Source organism: Pristiophorus japonicus, chromosome 8, assembly GCF_044704955.1.
Source record: "Pristiophorus japonicus isolate sPriJap1 chromosome 8, sPriJap1.hap1, whole genome shotgun sequence".
NCBI classification, from domain to species: Eukaryota; Metazoa; Chordata; class Chondrichthyes; family Pristiophoridae; genus Pristiophorus; species Pristiophorus japonicus.
The window spans coordinates 190,989,968-191,010,280 of record NC_091984.1 but is presented as its reverse complement, the minus strand read 5'-3'; the positions used below and the strand labels follow the sequence as shown (position 1 = coordinate 191,010,280).

General features: G+C 40.7%; 1 protein-coding gene across 8 annotated transcripts in view; it reads right to left on the bottom strand.

The window, feature by feature from the left end:
* Positions 1–3,835: 3,835 nt before the first annotated feature.
* The window catches only part of taok3a (TAO kinase 3a), a 207,590-nt gene continuing 191,112 nt past the window's right edge, over positions 3,836–20,313 (bottom strand). For all 8 annotated transcript variants that reach the window (XM_070887693.1, XM_070887690.1, XM_070887689.1 and 5 more), the window contains 3 exons: positions 11,695–11,907; positions 9,822–10,004; positions 3,836–4,973 (listed from right to left, as the gene is read on the bottom strand). In XM_070887693.1, the coding sequence (XP_070743794.1) occupies positions 4,812–4,973; positions 9,822–10,004; positions 11,695–11,907 (558 nt within the window). In that variant the 3' untranslated portion in view covers positions 3,836–4,811. The remainder of the gene's footprint in view (positions 4,974–9,821; positions 10,005–11,694; positions 11,908–20,313) is intronic.

Genomic DNA, 20,313 nt, shown 5'->3' with positions numbered 1-20,313 from the left:
CGGCAAACGAGCCAAAGGTGGGCACAGGAAACGTTACAAGGATACTCTCAAAGCTTCCCTGATAAATGCGACATCCCCACTGACACCTGGGAGTCCTTAGCCATAGACCGCCCTAAGTGGAGGAAGTACATTCGGGAGGGTGCTGAGCTCCGAGTATTGTCGGCGAGCATGCAGAAATCAAGCGCAGGCAGCGGAAGGAGCGTGCGGAAAACCAGGTTTCCTACCCACCCTTTCCCTCAACGACTATCTGTCCCACCTGTGGCAGAGACTGGTTCTCGTATTGGACTGTATAGCCACCTAAGAACTCATGCTTAGAGTGGAAGCAAGTCTTCCTCGATCCCGAGGGACTGCCTTATGACGACATCTGGAACAGAAGGCACTCCCTACATCAGAAAATTAGCTATATATTAGTTTAGTAAATTAATTGAACTATAGAATGTACAGCACAAACAGACCACAGCCCAACTGGTCTATGCTGGTGTTTATGCTCCACACAAGTCTCCTCCCAGACCGCTTCATCTAACCCAATCAGCCTATTCCTTTCTCCCTCATGTTTATCTAGCATCCCCTAAAATGCATCTATGCTATTCGCCTTAACTACTCATGGTAGCGAGTTACACTGAGTAAAAACGTTTCTGCTGAATTCACTATTGGATTTTATTCATTACCTTATTTACGCCCCTAGTTTTGGTCTCACCCACAAGTATAAACATCTGTCTACCCTCTCAAAATATTTTCATAAGACCTCCATCACGTCATTGCCCTGCTTGTTAAATTGCTCCTGATGGGTATAACCTGTGTTTTGGTATCCTTGTTTAAAAAAAATTGCAGCCTTCTCCAGTACCTTTTATACAATATGGAGACCAGAATTGTGCACAGTACTCTAAAGTGTGGTCTGTTCAAGGTTCTATACAAGCTCAACATAACTGCTCTGCTTTTCAATTCTATCCCTCTAGAAATTAACACCAGTCCTTTGCTTTTTTTAAAAAATAGCCTTATTAACCTACATCACTACTTTGTGATTTGTGCATCTGTACCTCTAGATCCCTTTGCTCCTCTACCCCATTTAGACACTAATTTTCCAAAGTGTATGTGGACTCATTCTTTCTGCCAAAATGCACCTCCTCACACTGATATACACTGAAAACTATCCATCAATTATATGCCTATTCTGCAAACTTAGTAATGTCTTATATTTTGTTGCAGTTTTTACGATACCTTAATTTGGTGTTACCTGCAAATTTTGAAATTGTACCTCCAATGCCCAAGTTCAAATCGTTTATGTAAATGGTGAACACACTGATCCTTGTGGAACACCACTTCCCACTTTTTGCTAGTTTAACTACCCTTAACCCCAGTTTTGTAGCTAGCTTGCTATCCATTCTGATACTTGACTCTCAACTTCACATGCGTCGAATACTTGGAATCTTTTGAAAATCCAAATATATTACATCCACTACATTACCCTTGTCTACTCTGTTACTTCTTCAAAGAATTCAGTAAGGTTGGTGAAGCATGACCTTTCTTTTTGAAAACCGTCTTGACTATTATATTTGAGGTTATATTCACACTGCCATATGATTTTAATGGATTCAGTTTTTAAAAAGCCAAAGATTTAGTAACTAATTCAAATGAGCAGCCCTAAAAGAAAAAAGAAAAAAAGTCAAATCCACAGAAGTATCGGAAAAATGTGTTGATTGATCCAGTTAGCCGTAGGATCAGTGCTCTTACTGAAACAACCTTAACCAATAACTTTGGAGTTAGGCACCCTCCTGTCCAAATTATAGGTCCCCATCATACATGTTACTACAATATCCCTTTTGGGCAGAGGTGAAAGAAATTGGAAGTTGGGCAGGTGAATTGAGTTATGTTTGACTAATAGGTTTGAGCTTGAAAGGGAATCATTTGGTATATGAGAGGAGCACTTTAACAGTCTCTGATATAACCAATGATAGACCCCTCACTGTGGAGATCACAAAAAGCATTCTACAGATGCAATGTCCCGAATCCGGAACCCTGAAAACCAGACATTTTGCGCATAGCTGATGGAGTCGTCCGAAAACCAGACATTTGAGTCAAAATCCGGCATGGATTCTGTTGAGGATTCCAGATTTCAGACAAGAAAATAAAGTCTGAAATCCAAATCTGTGCCAGATTTCAGACCTCGCCGCTCAAAACCCGGCACGGATTCAATCGAGGATTCCAGATTTCAGACTATTGACTGTCTGGAATCTGGAAAAACCGGCAGATTCGTTCGAGGATTCGGACATTGTACCTGTATTATTCAGTTATGATATTAATCTATGGGCAGTGGGTTAGAACACTTATCACCTGTGATCTGATAGGATTAAAGTACTCTGCTGCTTGCAGGGTCCAAAATAAAAATGACGAGCCAATCTCAATCTACTTCCCAATTTGGCATTAAGTGGCAACTTAATTTAGAGATCACAAGGATGGCTCATGTGGGATATATATCAATGATACATTATGGTGGAAACTACCACTTTCACATCCAAGTAAAATAGTTTTGGATACGCAAGAACATAAAAGTGGTTGTACAACTCAAGACTAACATGTTAAAGCCTTGAGGTGCATGATCCTCTCCAAAAAGCCACCTCACAGCTGTTTGAGTTTGCACTGAGTGCAGTATAACTCCAGCCATAGAGGGGTTGGAGTTCAAGTATGTCAGAATGCAGTCAATGGGCATATGCTCTAAATTTAATCCATCCATATACATGATCTGGGCTGTTTTATGTTGGCAATGAGTTTTTAAGAAAAGCACCAATTAATTTATGATGCCAGCTGAAACAACCAGTGTGGTTTGTACCCTAAAGTTTTCCAACCTTCTCTTTTTAGAGGTATACTTCCACAATTCATCGGTTTCCAGTGAATTGAGCATTTTATTTGCAAATTACTAACATTTCAGTGGTACTTTTGTTTGATAATCTGCAGTTTTCTGCAAGTCTATAATTCATTGCTGATTAAATGCAAGCCCCAGCTAAATGTGTATTCTTAATTAAGGTTATAATAAAATTGTTCCCTTTGTTTGGAGATGGGGGAGGAAAGGAGGAGGAATAGTTCTGCTCAGTAAAGGTTAAGGAGGACAGTGCTGTTTTTCCGCTCAACAGGATGAACTACCCCCAAGCCAGGTATTACACAGGTTCAGTGCTGTCCAAACGGCTTCAAAAATTCCACTTTAATTTCCCATATTAAGCTATCATTAAGTGTGACTTATAAGTTATGAAGAATGCTGTACATCCAGCAGAAACTAGATTGAGGCTGGTCACATCCATTAAAGGTGCAGAAGGTAAACAGGTTTATTTCAGGAAAGGCCATTAAAATGCTTTCCAAAATAAAACACAATTTTATTCATAGATTATTGCACTTGTCCTGGTCTTTTAAAATATAATTTTAGCAATGGTGCACAAATAGGAAAGGCGACTAAAAAAAGTTTAATTTGAAGAATGAAGAATAAGCACTTATGTCTCAATCAGCTCCGGATCCAAACATTCTTAAAATATTGTATTTCCCTCAGGGACAAGAGAACGCGAGTACCCACAAAGTGGTGGCTTGATGCTTCAAGAATAAGAAAGAATGGAAGCTTGCCTCCCATTACCAAGGTTGGGTTGGGCTATCTAATAGGTCACCCAATCTGAGATACAGCACTGCAAAATTACCTCAAATCTGAATAACACTGACATGCTTGTCCAAAATTAGAAAGTCATTGCAAATTGGCCATACATGATTCTCCATTCAACATTTCTATGAAACTATACCTGAAAGGAAAAATGACTAGATTTCAATGTACAATCTGATAAAATAACTCTCAACGCAGTGTGGTGAGCACTTTTATTTACAAATATGATTAAAAGCTTACTTTTGCCTTGACAGTCATGCTATTTTACCTGAAAAAAATTGGAGTGCATGCAATAGTAAAGCATCTTACTGGTTTGTTTTGTAAGAAAATACACAGCTTGTAGTATGAGTAAGCAACATTTATGGTCTAGATGGAAAATTCCATTAGAAGATCCCACTGACGGCCAGATTTACCTCCATATACTGAACGAAAAATCATTAAAAAATTAATTTGAGGAACCATTAAAATACTTTATGAAAATAAGTAAAAGCTCTCCTGAATTCCATCTATACAATATATGTGATAGTGCCTTGGCCCGATTGTGCTACTTGGGTCCCAGGATTCACATACAGTATGCACATCATCTGCCACAGCAGAAAATGATTTTATATATATATATATATTTATATAATATATATATATATATATATATATTATACACACACACATATACATATACATATATATAGATATATATATATGATATGATTAACACTGGGTCAGGAAACCCTAGCCAGCATTTATTTTTAAACTCTATTTCCCAGAAGCACTTTGTATGATCGACATGTACATCAAATTCTTTTGTATCAAATTATTCAATCTTAATAAAATTTCCTGATGAATAAATACCGAAAGAAAGCTAGCAGCGAGTAAGATAAGGCTGCAGATATAACATTTGTCTTTCTGCACAGATTTACAAATTATTTGTAATGCATGATCATAAGCGATGTACATCCTGCTTTCCAATATCACAAAAAGTATGATTGCACATATATCAATACTGTGTCATTTTAAAAGATGACCAACAAATGGTCAGCGTTCTTTTTAACATTAACAATGGGGCCCTGATTATAAGGAAATTTAAGGACTGTACAGGCACTAGTCCAGAGGTGATGTCTGCCCTCAATAAGTGAGCCCATGATTAGGATACCTGGGCAAGGTTATGGCATAGTTTTCATCTATAGTCTTCCTTGGGATAGTCCAATGTAACCAGATTTCCAAATCCAAGTCTGAGGCTTTCCATGTCAAAGCTTTCAATTTCACGCCCTTGTCTTTCCAATAAATTTCGTATTCTCTCGGTGCGTTCCTTCTGAAGTGCAGCCAATTCCTCTTCAATCTTGAAAAAATAAATAAATGGAAATTTAAAAAGAAATTGTTAAGCAACACTTTTCTTGCTACAATACAATAATTTTCAGAATCTAAATTGAGTCACTATTTCCAAGTCACCTCCCCCTTGCTATGGTTCGACAGGAAGCTATCTGGTATATCATCCAAGTGGTAATTCTTCACATGCAAGCCCAGTGAATGTTGGCAAGCTATAAGGGAAATCATACCCAAGCCTGATCTTCTCAACTGACATCAATACATGGGCCAGGACTTTCCCTGATGGTGCACCTGCTCTGCTGCTGTAACCACCAGAAATGTGCCGAAACCCTGTTTAACATGAATAAATGGGGTTTTTGTTGCCCTTCCAGCGATGAAGTGGGAGCAGCTCCAAGGAAATTCCTGGCCTTGCACTTTCTAGCAAGAGGGGGAGGGACATGGTAAACTAAATGTTAATTTTTCTTCATTTCAATACAATATTTCCCCATTTTAATATATCATTTCTAAAAAGCCAAAAATGCCCTCTATTTCTTTGACATGTTTGTTATTTTTTAACCAATAAGGCTAATTTGTATTTTTAAAATAAGATTAGGATTCATTTGCTGTTAATGGGATCCTACTATGCGTAAATTGGCTACTCATTTACCTACATAGCTATAAAGCAAAGTTATTTGCATGAAGCGTTGAGATATTGCTGACATAGGTGCTATATAAAAGTTTTAAATCTGTATGAACTGAAAAAACCCAATATGTACAAACAGTAAATTATTGAACATAAGACATAGGAACATAAGAATTAGGAACAGGAGTAGGCCATCTAGCCCCTCGAGCCTGCTCCGCCATTCAACAAGATAATGGCTGATCTGGCCGTGGACTCAGCTCCACTTACCCGCCCGCTCCCCGTAACCCTTAATTCCCTTATTGATTAAAAATCTATCTATCTGTGACTTGAATACATTCAATGAGCTAGCCTCAACTGCTTCCTTGGGCAGAGAATTCCACAGATTCACAACCCTCTGGGAGAAGAAATTCCTTCTCAACTCGGTTTTAAATTGGCTCCCCCGTATTTTGAGGCTGTGCCCCCTAGTTCTAGTCTCCCCAACCAGTGGAAACAACCTCTCTGCCTCTATCTTGTCTATCCCTTTCATTATTTTAAATGTTTCTATAAGATCACCCCTCATCCTTCTGAACTCCAACGAGTAAAGACCCAGTCTACTCAATCTATCATCATAAGGTAACTCCCTCATCTCCGGAATCAGCCTAGTGAATCGTCTCTGTACCCGCTCCAAAGCCAGTATATCCTTCCTTAAGTAAGGTGACCAAAACTGCACGCAGTACTCCAGGTGCGGCCTCACCAATACCCTATACAGTTGCAGCAGGACCTCCTTGCTTTTGTACTCCATCCCTCTCGCAATGAAGGCCAACATTCCATTCGCCTTCCTGATTACCTGCTGCACCTGCAAACTAACTTTTTGGGAAGAGTTTCATGCACAGGGACCCCCAGGTCCCTCTGCACCACAGCATGTTGTAATTTCTCCCCATTCAAATAATATTCCCTTTTACTGTTTTTTTTTCCAAGGTGGATGACCTCACCTTTTCCGACATTGTATTCCATCTGCCAAACCTTAGCCCATTCGCTTAACCTATCCAAATCTCTTTGCAGCCTCTCTGTGTCCTCTACACAACCCGCTTTCCCACTAATCTTTGTGTCATCTGCAAATTTTGTTACACTACACTCTGTCCCCTCTTCCAGGTAATCTATGTATATTGTAAACAGTTGTGGTCCCAGCACCAATCCCTGTGGCACACCACTAACCACCGATTTCCAACCCGAAAAGGACCCATTTATCCCGACTCTCTGCTTTCTGTTCGCCAGCCAATTCTCTATCCATGCTAATACATTTCCTCTGACTCCGTGTACCTTTATCTTCTGCAGTAACCTTGTGTGTGGCACCTTATCGAATGCCTTTTGGAAATCTAAATACACCACATCCATCGGTACACCTCTATCCACCATGCTCGTTATATCCTCAAAGAATTCCAGTAAATTAGTTAAACATGATTTCCCCTTCATGAATCCATGCTGCGTCTGCTTGATTGCACTATTCCTATCTAGATATCCCGCTATTTCTTCCTTAATGATAGTTTCACGCATTTTCCCCACTACAGATGTTAAACTTACCTGCCTTTTGTCTGCCCCCTTTTTTAAACGAGGCGTTACATTAGCTGCTTTCCAATCTGCTGGTACCTCCCCAGAGTCCAGAGAATTTTGGTAGATTCTAACGAATGCATCTGCTATAACTTCCGCCATCTCTTTTTTAATACCCTGGGATGCATTTCATCAGGACCAGGGGGGGACTTGTCTACCTTGAGTCCCATTAGCCTGTCCAGCACGACCCCCCTAGTGATAGTGATTGTCTCAAGGTCCTCCCTTCCCACATTCCTGTGACCAGCAATTTTTGGCATGGTTTTTGTGTCTTCCACTGTGAAGACCGAAGCAAAATAATTGTTTAAGGTCTCAGCCATTTCCACCTTTCCCATTATTAAATCCCCCTTCTCATCTTCTAAGGGACCAACATTTACTTTAGTCACTCTTTTCCATTTTATATATCTGTAAAAGCTTTTACTATCTGTTTTTATGTTTTGCGCACGTTTACCTTCGTAATCTATCTTTCCTTTCTTTATTGCTTTTTTAGTCATTCTTTGCTGTTTAAAATTTTCCCAATCTTCTAGTTTCCCACTAACCTTGGCCACCTTATACGCATTGGTCTTTAATTTGATACTTTCCTTTATTTCCTTGGTTATCCACGGCTGGTTATCCCTTCTCTTACCGCCCTTCTTTTTCGCTGGAATATAATTTTGTTGCGCACTATGAAAGAGCTCCTTAAAAGTCCTCCACTGTTCCTCAATTGTGCCACCGTTTAGTCTGTGTTTCCAGTCTACTTTAGCCAACTCTGCCCTCATCCCACTGTAGTCCCCTTTGTTTAAGCATAGTACGCTCGTTTCTGACACAACATCCTCACCCTCAATTTGTATTACAAATTCAACCATACTGTGATCACTCATTCCGAGAGGATCTTTTACAAGGAGATCGTTTATTTTTCCTGTCTCATTACACAGGACCAGATCTAAGATAGCTTGCTCCCTTGTACGTTCTGTAACATACTGTTCTAAGAAACAATCCCGTATGCATTCTATGAATTCCTCCTCCAGGCTACCCCGTGCAATTTGATTTGACCAATCGATATGTAGGTTAAAATCCCCCATGACTACTGCCGTTCCTTTTTCACATGCCTCCATTATTCCCTTGATTATTGCCCGTCCCACCGTGAAGTTATTATTTGGGGGCCTATAAACTACGCCCACCAGTGACTTTTTCCCCTTACTATCTCTAATCTCCACCCACAATGATTCAACATTTTGTTCATTCGAGCCAATATCGTCTCTCACAACTGCCCTGATATCATCCTTTATTAACAGAGCTACCCCACCTCCTTTCCCTTCTTGTCTATCTTTACAAATCATCAGATACCCCTGTATGTTTAATTCCCAGTCTTGGCCACCCTGCAACCACGTTTCTGTAATGGCCACCAAATCATACCCATTTGTAATGATTTGTGCCGTCAACTCATTTACTTTATTTCGAATGCTGCGTGTGTTTAGGTAGAGTGTTTTTATCCTAGTTTTTAAACCTTGTTTTTCAGTTTTGACCCCTCCTGCCGCCCCTTTATATTCAGTGGCCCTTTTTGTTTTTTGCCTTGGGTTTCTCTGCCCTCCACTTTTACTCATCTCCTTTCTGTCTTTTGCTTTTGTCTTAACTTATCTTATTACATTATGTAAACATTTCATTAAAATTTAGAAATTATAAGTTGTCTCAATACAATGTTGCATTTTGAAGTGAATTGATGCTATGCAATTTTTTGTTATGCTATATAACCAGTTCTGTACCGGTTATGCACTTAACTCAATTCCTATAATATTTTACTTCTCTGGGCTATGTGTGGGTGAGGATTCACATTAGTAACAACTGCATATTTTACAAATCACACCCAACAGCATCCGAGCTCTAACTACAGATACCACAGAGACTGACAATTTGCAACCATAGATTTCCTTCTTCTACACTATTAGCTTCAAAAGGACAAATTAAATTCAGAGTAAAGCTCCCATCCCCTTTCAATGTCCCAACGAGGCTGAACCTCAAAAGGTGTACTCATGCCCAGTAGAAACTGGACTGAAATAGCTTAAGCTGATTTCATTTGATCGTTGTAGCCTACTAGGAAGAAGGGGCAATTTCATAAACAGGACCTGGATTATTAACGATTAAAGACATGAAAGGATGGTAATATGTTGAGAAGGCAAAGCTCTCTAGCTTTAGAATTTTTTATGTACAATACACCACCGACTGATTTACAACCAGAATTCTATTAGTGGCACGCAATCTGGCAACTTAGTGGTGTGAGAGTATAGCTCAGACACAACTGACCCTCCCTCTCTGTTGGGAAACACCTGGCTTTTTATCATCACCTATACAAGGAAGCATGATTGAGATTGCTAACTCAACTTATCAGGGGAGAAGAATCATGATGGTGAAGCCATGTCCCAGCCCTCTATTGTACATCATCTTGATGCTCCAACATGGTGAACAGTATCATAATGCTGTGCCAAGTTTCTGCCCACTGAGAAACTTGATGATCTTGTAGTGGTGCTGAATGCAAAAATGTAATTTCCATTTTAAAATTATTTATTTTATAAAAAGTGAACTTATTATTACACTTAGCTAGCCACATTTATAAAAAAAAACTTTGAGAAAACAGGCATACTACTATAAATACCATGAACAGATTTGATTTGAGCTGACCTTTTGTTCAAGGCGTGCTCTGCGCAGTGACACCAGTTGCTCCAGTTTTTGAAGCTCTCGCTCATGCTGTGCTTCAGTCTGCATCTTAATTTTACTCTGATAGGCATTGAGTAGCTCCATTTCCTGCTGAAGCTGATGTTTCAGGGCTTGGCACTCTGCTTCCTGGGCCTCATCTAGTCGCAGCTAAACATTTTAAAAATATCGTCAATATTACTTCACTTATCCAATTTCTAGAACTCGGCAAATTTGATCTCAGTACCTCAGACAAAAGAATAGTGGATTAGATCTTATGGGGTGGAATCTAAAAAAGTCTTTATGAAGGGTAGGCTTTAGACTGTGATTAAGCAGAACACAATAAGTTCATTGAGCTTGTGTTATGGCTGAAGTTGCAAAACACTAATGGAAGTACAGGGATAGATTGTGACTTTTCCCAATTTCATCAACATTCACCATTAAGCAAAACATTTCAAATAATTTAACAAAACTATAGAAAGATAAAAGTTAACTTTTGTTTAATAAAGGGGACAATGGCATGGGTCCCTCAAGAAACAAGCAGTTGAAGTCTGATCAGTGGTACCTTACAGTTTTTCTTCCTTATTGAAAACCTTCTTAAACATATTTGTTCTTTATGTACATCGGCCCACGAATACAAAAAAGGTTTATTTTAAAGATAAATATGATTAATTTCTTATTAACCAAACAGTACATTACCTCCCAAGTGTAAAGTGCAATAGTTATAGTATTTCAAAAGAAACCCAAAACAGTCGATTAGAACAGAGACAGTGGTGGTTAGTATTCCCAAAACATGCGTAGTTACTTTAATTTAAAAAAAAGGCAAGTTTGGTATTACATTCCACTTAGAAAATGATCCTTTCTTTAGCACAGAAAACTCATACTAAGAATGTTTTTACAAAGATCACATCCATATTCATGAACTTCTAGATCCCAGTAATTTTGTAGCAGTCTAAAATCTTACAAATATTGAGTAAAAGCAAATTTCGTGATATAGCATAGGTATTTTTTCCATGCTTTTTAGAAGAATTTAGAATTTAAGAGATCCTAAGGCAGGTGACCCTGCAAGTGTACGAGGGTAGAAATTATGGGCACTTGTAGCATTTCAAATAGGGAGTCTAATTACTTGTAGCATTTTAGGATTTAACGAAGTGACCACTTTGGAATCTATAGATTACAAAAGCACTTCAACTGTTCTGAAGATACACAAAAGGGGAATTGCTAAGTTTGTATATTTCATATAGTATCCACTTTTCCAGATTAAAAGCATATCAAAATTCTACTATTCTACAGGATAAACACTGTACCATAGCAATATAAATGGCAATTTTAAATTTTGTGGTAAGTCTAAAATACAAAGTAAACAATCCTAAAAGTACCATTTCTGGAGATGGGAAAATGTAGTGGATGCAACGTTAAACTCTTCACTCATTAATTGCCCTAGCACACAGATACAAGTTCTTCCCACTGCTTCACAATTTCAACCGGGCCATCTGGAATGACACAGAGCAAAGACACCAAGGGACACCATAGGCGAATCAACCACAGTACTCCTGCACCTCTGAAATTAACATTCCGGAAATCACCTAAGTGCTACTACTGAACTAAGGTTAACACCAAGATCACAAGAAGGGCTGTGGAAGATACGTTGATGAGGATTGAAGATTTAAAGTCTTCTACATATCTAATTAAAAATTGTGCAATAAATCCAACTAAAAGCCACAGAATTAAGGGAAAAGATCATAGACACTGATCCTTAAAGTTACAGAGAGGTCTCGTCTTAAAGAGATATCAAAGACCTTTAAGGGAACATGCTACTTCTAAACATGCAGTTTATTTGTGTCGAATGCAGATTACATACCGCCTGTGAGGCCATCATCTCATTGATACTTTGTTCATACTGTTCTGCCAGGATGGCCAGTTTCCTTGTCTGTTCCTCTTTAAGTGCTTTTAGGACCATCTTGTGGTCACTTTTTGGAGTTACCTCCAGCTGGTGGTTCCTCAGTGCTTTGTACTGTTTTGTTTGGACTTTACACGTGTCTTGAAACTGCTTCTTTATCTGTAGCTCCACAGCCTGCACAGAAGCACAAGGCAAGATCAATGTTAGGTTGTGCAAGAACTTGTACATTGGCTATATATATATATATATACACAATATATATATATATGTATGTGTGTTTTGAAGGAATAGCTTATGTCTCACAATTGCAACATGCTTAAGTAAAATCCTGTGTTATGTGCAGAAAACTATTTTCATTAAAAGCTGGAGACTTTTTTAAAAATTCAGATTTTGAAAGAGATATATAGAATGACCAGAAGACTCCAATCTAATAAGGATCTCAAAGTGGGTTACGGCCCACATTTTTGTTGCATGTTTAAATGGTTGTCACAAAATTTAAATGTTCAGAAATAGTGTAGAATATTTATCCAGTTTAATCAACTTAAATATAGGATGCTAGAAACTGTCATCCATATATTAAGCATATGTAGAATAATACAGCTGCTTGAGTGATAAGCTTTAATTCAATTAAGGGATTCTGATAGTAGAACATAAGAACATAAGAAATAGGAACAAGAGTAGGCCATATGGCCCCTTGAGCCTGCTCCTCTATTCAATAAGATCATGGACTCAGCTCCACTTCCCTGCCCGCCCCCCGTAGCCCTTGTCCCCTTATCGTTTAAGAAACTGTCTATTTCTGTCTTAAATTTATTCAATGTCTCAGCTTCCACAGTTCTCCGGGACAGCGAATTCCACAGATTTACAACCTTCAGAGAAGAAATTTCTTCTCATCTCTGTTTTAAATGGGCGGTCCCTTATTCTAAGATCGTGCCCTCTAGTTCTAGTCTCCCCCATCAGTGGGAACATCCTCTCTCTCCACCTTGTCAAGCCCCCTCATAAACTTATACATTTCGATAAGATCGCCTCTTATTCTTCTGAATTCCAATGAGTAGAGGCCCAACCTACTCAACCTTTCCTCATAAGTCAACCCCCTCAGCCCCGGAATCAACCTAGTGAACCTTCTCTGAACTGCCTCCAAAGTATATCTTTTCGTAAATATGGAAACCAAAACTGCACGCAGTATTCCAGGTGTGGCCTCACCAATACCTTATATAGCTGTAGTAAGACTTCCCTGCTTTTATACTCCATTCCCTTTGCAATAAAGGCCAAGATCACTTGCTGTACCTGCATATTATCCTTTTGTGTTTCATGCACAAGTACCCCCAGGTCCCGCTGTACTGCGGCACTTTGCAATCTGTCTCCAGTTAAATAATAACTTGTTCTTTGATTTTTTTTCTGCCAAAGTTCATGACATTATAATCCATCTGCCAAATTTTTGCCCACTCACTTAGCCTATGTCCTTTTGCAGATTTTGTGTCCTCCTCACACATTGCTTTTCCTCCCATCTTTGTATCGTCAGCAAACTTGGCTATGTTACACTCAGTCCCTTCTTCCAAGTCATTAATATAGATTGTAAATAGTTGGGGTCTCAGCACTGATCCCTGCAGCACCCCACAAGTTACTGGTTGCCAACCAGAGAATGAACCATTTATCCCGACGCTCTATTCTCTGTTAGTTAACCAATCCTCTATCCATGCTAATATATTACCCCCAACCCCGTGAACTTTTATTTTATGCAGTAACCTTTTATGTGGCACCTTGTCAAATGCTTTCTGGAAGTCCAAATACACCACATCCACTGGTTCCCCTTTATCCACCCTGCTCATTACATCCTCAAAGAACTCCAGCAAATTTGTCAAACATGACTTCCCCTTCATAAATCCATGCTGACTCTGCCTGACCGAATTTACTTTTCCAAATGTCCTGCTACTGCTTCTTTAATAATGGACTCCGACATTTTCCCAATCACAGATGTGAGGCTAACTGGTCTATAGTTTCTTGCTTTTTGTCTGCCTCTTTTTTTTTTTAAAATAGGGGCGTTACATTTGCAGTTTTCCAATCTGCTGGGACCTCCCCAGAATCCAGGGAATTTTGGTAAATTACAACCAATGCATCCACAATCCCTGCCGCTACTTTTCTTAAGACCCTAGGATGCAAGCCATCAGGTCCAGGGGATTTATCTGCCTTTAATCCCATTATCTTACTGAGTACCACTTCCTTAGTGATTGTGATTGTGTTAAGTTCCTCCCCCCCATAGCCCCTAGACTATCCAGTCGGAATATTGTTAGTGTCCTCTACCATAAAGACTGATACAAAATATTTGTTCAGTGTTTCTGCCATCTCCATGTTCCCCATTACTAATTCCCCAGTCTTGTCCTACAAGGGACCAACATTTACTTTAGCCACCCTTTTCCTTTTTATATATCTATAGAAACTCTTGCTATCTGTTTTTATATTTTGCACTAGTTTACTTTCATAGTCAATCTTCCCTTTCTTGATCATTTTTTTTTTAAAAGTCGTGCTGTGCTGGCTTTTAAAAGCTTCCCAGTCTTCGGTCCTCCCACTAGTTTTGGCCACTTTGTGTGCCCTTGTTTTTAATTGGATACTGTCTTTTATTTCTTTAGTTAGCCAAGATTGGCTATCTTTTCCCTTACACCCTTTCCTCCTCACTGGAATACATTTTTCTTGAGAGTTGTGAAATATTTCCTTACATGTACACCACTGTTCATCAACTGTCCTACACTTTAATCTATTTTCCCAGTCCACTTTACCCAACTCTGCCCTCGTACCTTCATAGTCTCCTTTATTTAAGCTTAGTACGCTGGTTAGAGATCCAACTTTCTCACCCTCCATCTGAATTTGAAATTCAATCATGCTATGATCACTCATTCTGAGGGGATCCTTTACTAGGAGATTGTTTATTAATCCTGTCTCATTACACAGGATCAGAGATATCAGTTGATCAGAGACTGAAATACAACTTCAAACCCAATACCAAACACTGTACAATATACACTGGATCTTCCTCTTTCACGGAGTTTACTTTCTAAGTGACATGGGTAGAATTTCAGGTTGACTGTCCAATGCATTGTCAGAGAATGCACACCCATGCATTTAGCAATTTTGCTACAATCATGGTGCATGTGAAGGGAAAATCAAATGATAAATACACTGGCCAACTCATCACTTAATAGTTGAATCCAAGTGTGATACAGGTTGAACCTCCCTTATCCGGAACCACCCCTCGTTCGGAACCATTCCTAGCCATCGGGTGGTGCATGCGCAGAACTCCGACATGAACAAATTGAAGTCCTTCCTCGTTGCTGCAATCGCTGGCGTGACCCCCGAGACTGACCACCCCCTACCCGCCCCGATTTCTCTGCTGCATTCCCAGTCCCAATATCCCCTTGCTCAGTACTTGTACCGTCCAATTTAACATGGCCACTCCTCGTACGGAAAAATCCATTATCTGAAACAGACCAGGTCCCGAGGGTTCCGGATTAGGGAGGTTCAACCTGTATTAGCATCATGTTGCTTGCCTACAATCCTGCTTCGGGCAGGAGGCAAAAAAATGCAGTAATGTAGGTATATTCTATACATTCATGTTGATTTTCTGTTCATACTGTTCTGCCAGGATGGACAGTTTCCTTGTCTGTTCCTCTAAGTGCTTTTAGTGGTCCCTTTTTGGAGTTACCCCGGCTGGTGGTTCCCCAGTACCGAAACGGCTCTCATCAAAGTCACAAATGACATCCTTTGTGACTATGACAAAGGCAAACTATCCCTCCTCATCCTTCTTGACTTGTCTGCAGCCTTTGACACGGTTGACCATCCTCCTCCAATGCCTCTCCATCATCATCCAGCTAGGTGGGACTGCACTTGCCTGGTTCTATTCTTATCTATCTAATCGTAGCCACAAAGTCACTTGCAATGGCTTCTCTTGCCATCTCCGCATCGTTACCTCTGGTGTCCCCCAAGGATCTATCCTTGGCCCCCTCATATTTCTCATCGACATGTTGCCCCTTGGCGACATAATCCAAAAACATAGCGTCAGTTTTCACATGTACACTGATAACACCCAGCTCTACCTCACTACCATTTCTCTCGACCCCTCCACGGTCTCTAAATTGTCAGACTGCTTGTCCAACATCCAGTTCTGAATGAGCAGAAATGTTCTCAAATTGAATACTGGGAAGATCACCCAAGATATTTTCACTCCTCAAATTCTTTCCTCTTCAGCATCCCTGATTATTAATGTTCAACCATTGGTGGCCGTGCCTTCAGCTGCCTGGGCCCTAAGCTCTGGAACGCCACCTCGCTACCTCTCTTTCCACCTTTATGATGCTCCTTAAAACCAACCTCTTTGACCAAGCTGATGTGGCTCGGTGTCAAATTTATTTTTATGTCTTATAATACTCCTGTGAAGCGCCTTGGGACGTTTCACTGCGTTAAAGGCACTATATAAATACAAGTTGTTGTTGTTGATCAAATTTGATAACTATTGCTCACCACAGTAATTTAAAAAAAATTATTTGACAAAACAGTCAACAACGAGAAATAGCCTTTCAGCTCTCGGAAACTCACTCAGTAAAGAAATTCTTATTGTGCTTCTGAACATATTACTACTCTGATCCACTGAGGTTCTGGTGTGAATGTTTAAAAATGTATAGAGACATTGAAGTTGAGAACGTGGGAATTGTATAGGGACAGTATAAGCTAACAAAGAATTCATGGAGGAATAGCCATGACATCTCAGACTCGAGACTGCGAAATGCTACAACACTAACACATATTGAAACAAAACCCACAGCTTGCAGAAAAACCTCAAGGTCTTATTAAATCATGTTATTAACCTGAAACATTGACAGAAGGTCTTTGTTTAAAATCGGACCATGCTTGGGTCGGCTTATGAGTGGACAAAGGGAAGGAGGGATCAAAAGAGATGGGCTGAGCTGGGATGTCACTCTGGCCCTATCTTGTTATCTTTTGCCGAAAATGTATAACCATCGTCCCTTTACAATGTAACGTCACTTTGTCCGTAGGAAGTGAGTGCGTTCGAACAGACTTGCATTCCTTCTGTCTGATAAAGTCCCCGATCGGGATTTGCTTTTTAAATAAAAGCTTGCTTTGTTTAAAGCACAAACGGTATTCGTTTCAGTAATTTTGCTGAACCAGATTGAGGTAAAAGAATCCAGGAATCAACATTTGGTGTCAGAAGTGGGATCTCAACGGACGACTGCCGAAAACTTGAGAATTAAGAGCCAGACTAGCCTTGGACGAGACGAGGGGAAAGTGGCCACTGGAGTGAGTATGATTTCAATACTGCTCCAGTTTCCCCGGTTTCAAAAGTCTGAGGAAAGTTTAGCCACTCGCTGGTTCTAAGGTAGTGTCTGAACGAGATCCAGGACAATCTGGTGAATACCTTTCAAACTTAGAATAGGGATAGAGATAGGGAAATTGCACGATGACGCAAACCAAGCGGCGACTTGGAAAGATAGGTTATAGTTAGAGCTAGATAGGGATAGATGATCAATCATGGATCCAAAAATTAATAGGAAAGATAAGAGACTCTTGTGAACGTCTGTTTAAATGAGAAATGCTTCTGTGATTTTTACTGTAAAAAAAAAGCCGGGGAGTTGTGGTTTGTTTTAGCTCCACCTACTTTTTCAAACAGAAATAAAGTTTTTTTTAACCCTTCGTAGTGTTGTCCTGTATGTGGGAAGTTTAAGAGTGTGAACCTTATTGAATTACGTATATTCGGATGATAAGTTACGGAGCCAGGAAATGCACAAAGGATAGGTTTGTTGAGTAAAAAAAAAAAAGAAAAAATTACATGGTCCCGGTGGTTAAAAAAAAAAGGATTTAACATGCTCACTGACTTGTCGAAAGAAAACATTCAGAGAAGGCACAGCAAAACAACTGAGATGGATTCAAAAGGATTAAAAAAATATTATATTAAATAACATGACCTTGAGGCTGGAACAATTGAGATAACGAAAAGCAGTCCACAGCCTACATGCCAGACTTCTCTCTAGTTATGGAAAAGACAAAAAAAAAGTAACGTACTAAATAGGTGCTAAAAAAAAATGTTCTGAGATTTTAAATTATGAGAAAAATTCCACTGCAGTCTAAAAAAAAAATCACTCCTGTCCAGTTGGCAGAAAAACTCCATTAAATTAGGGCTTTCATTGACTGATTGGATTTAAACTGCGCAGTGAGGCGAAAGGATAGGGAAATTTGGAGACGAAAAGAAATTAAATAAGGCTCATAAGAAATCAAATTTAGAAAATTAGGCTCACAGGGAATTAAGTAAAGCTTATGGGGAATTAAATAGAGGATAGGTGTTCAAGTCAGGTGTGACGTCGACCTCGTATATCACTTGGCCCGTCGAGGCACTGATTGAATATAAATCACGCAGCAACTTGAAAGGTAGGGTGAGAGAAGCGCGCAGCGGCGCGAACGCGCAGCAACCCGAGACGTGCGGCGGCGCGAGCGTGCGGCCGAGTGAAGGAGGGCTGACGCAGACGCACAGCAGCGTGGAACGCGTAGCGACGCGAGACGTGCAGCGGCGCGAGCGTGTGGCCGAGTGAAGGAGGGCTGACGCAGACGCGCAGCAGCGTGGAACGCGTAGCGACGAGAGACATGCGGCAGCGCGAGCGTGCGGCCGAGTGAAGGAGGGCTGACGCAGACGCGCAGCAGCGTAAAACGCGTAGTGACGCGAGACGTGTGGCGGTGCGAGCGTGCGGCTGAGTGAAGGAGGGCTGACACAGACACGCAGCAGCGTGGAATGCGTAGCGACGCGGGAGGCGGCGCGAGCGCGAGGCCGAGTGAACGTGGGACGACGCGAACGCGCAGCAATGTGAACGGCGGGGTGATATCAAAGTCAGTGCTGGTTTCAGTAAGTCTCTGTTTATTTTAAGTGTTTTAAAGTGTTTTAAATCGCGCGGCGACGCAGAAATCAGTGTTAGATTTAGTAAGGTCTTTGTTTATTTTAAGTGTTTTAAATCGCGCGGCGACGCGAACTGCGGGGCGATGCGGAAGTCAGTGTTAGCTTTAGTAAAGTCTGTTTATTTTGAGTTTGTTCAAAGTCAGTGTTAGTTTCAGTAAAGTCTGTGTTTATTTTAAGTTTGTTCAAATCGCACGACGACGCGAACGCGTAACGACACGGTAATACGAGGGGCAGCGTGAAAATGGGATTATCAGTTGGATAAAACAACGGATGCGGATAGTCCGCTACAAAAGTTAAATGAGGAATTCCCTGAAAGAGCTGAAGACTTTAGAAAATTATCAGGAGCCCTGAAAAAATTATTAGGAGATGACCAGTGGCCTCTAGATGGCACTAGAAGCGTAGAGGTAGCAAAAAAAAAGCACAGGGATTGTCAAAAATTAAAAGATGCATCACTTCTGTCAAGTTGGCAAATAAATGCTATTATATTGGGACTCTCATTGAAAGAGGGAACACCTGTTAAAACTGTAGACGTCTTAAAAAAAGAATGTGCGCACGAGAAACTTACTAAGAGATCCTCTGGGACCTCCGAGAAAGGTATTGACCGACTACGTAGTCAAATGGCTGGCTTTGTGTTAACCGAGGCTGATGATGAAATTGATGAGTGGTCACTGACTCAGCTCCCAACGGCGCCTCCCGCACCCCCTGGCCCCTTGCTCCTGTCCTCTTCCCAACACCCTCCACCTTACACTCCGGCGAGAGAAGTTAAAAATAACCCCATGCCACCAAAGCAACAAACCCAAACTGACTCCTCATCCTCTGATAGTGATTCGGATCCCCAGTTCACAAGCAATATAGCCGAAAGGACCAGATCTCACACTCGAAAGGGCAGAACTATATCTCGATATCACAGACAGTCCCGTAAATCTTCTAGTCAATCTACCAGTCCAAGTTGTGAAAGACATAGCAAACACCCCCGCCGATCGAGACGCAGAACTGTCAAGCAGTCAGACAGCTCCGAAACATCCTCCGACCTAGAAATGATTTCCAAGATCCCAAAGTCCCGACACCGATTCCCTGTCAGACCAATGCCAAACCCTGATGCACAACAAGCTGCAGACCACCCCACTATAGATGTCTATGTGATCTTCGAACAACTATTTCAGTTTATAATGCAGAATCAAGGGACCTGTGGGCCTTGGTAAAGCAAATCTTGAGCCCAACTGAACACACCCGATTTCTAACTCACCTGGGACGTGCTACTCATGATGCATTGTTGGTTGTTCACCCTAACGATATCCAGGATCGCCTAAACGCTATCTTCAATTCTCTCACCACGACCCTTCAGAAGCCCATCAGTATGGCCACAGTATTAGAAACTAAACCCAAGCGTGAAGAAACTGCCGATTGAAATATACGGGAGTCAATCAGGAGATAATGCCTTCAGGGCAGGAGAGGATTCTCCTCAATTCTGCGCTATCCTACTTCAGTGCCTGCCCTATTCGATTGCTCACGCTATCCGGACAAATAATATGAATTGGGCAGATAACAGTAAAGCCCAGATGGAAAGGGCAGTTAGATATTATTGGCAGGAAAAGAAAGGGGAGGGGGGAGGTGCGCCCCCAACCCGGGTCAAG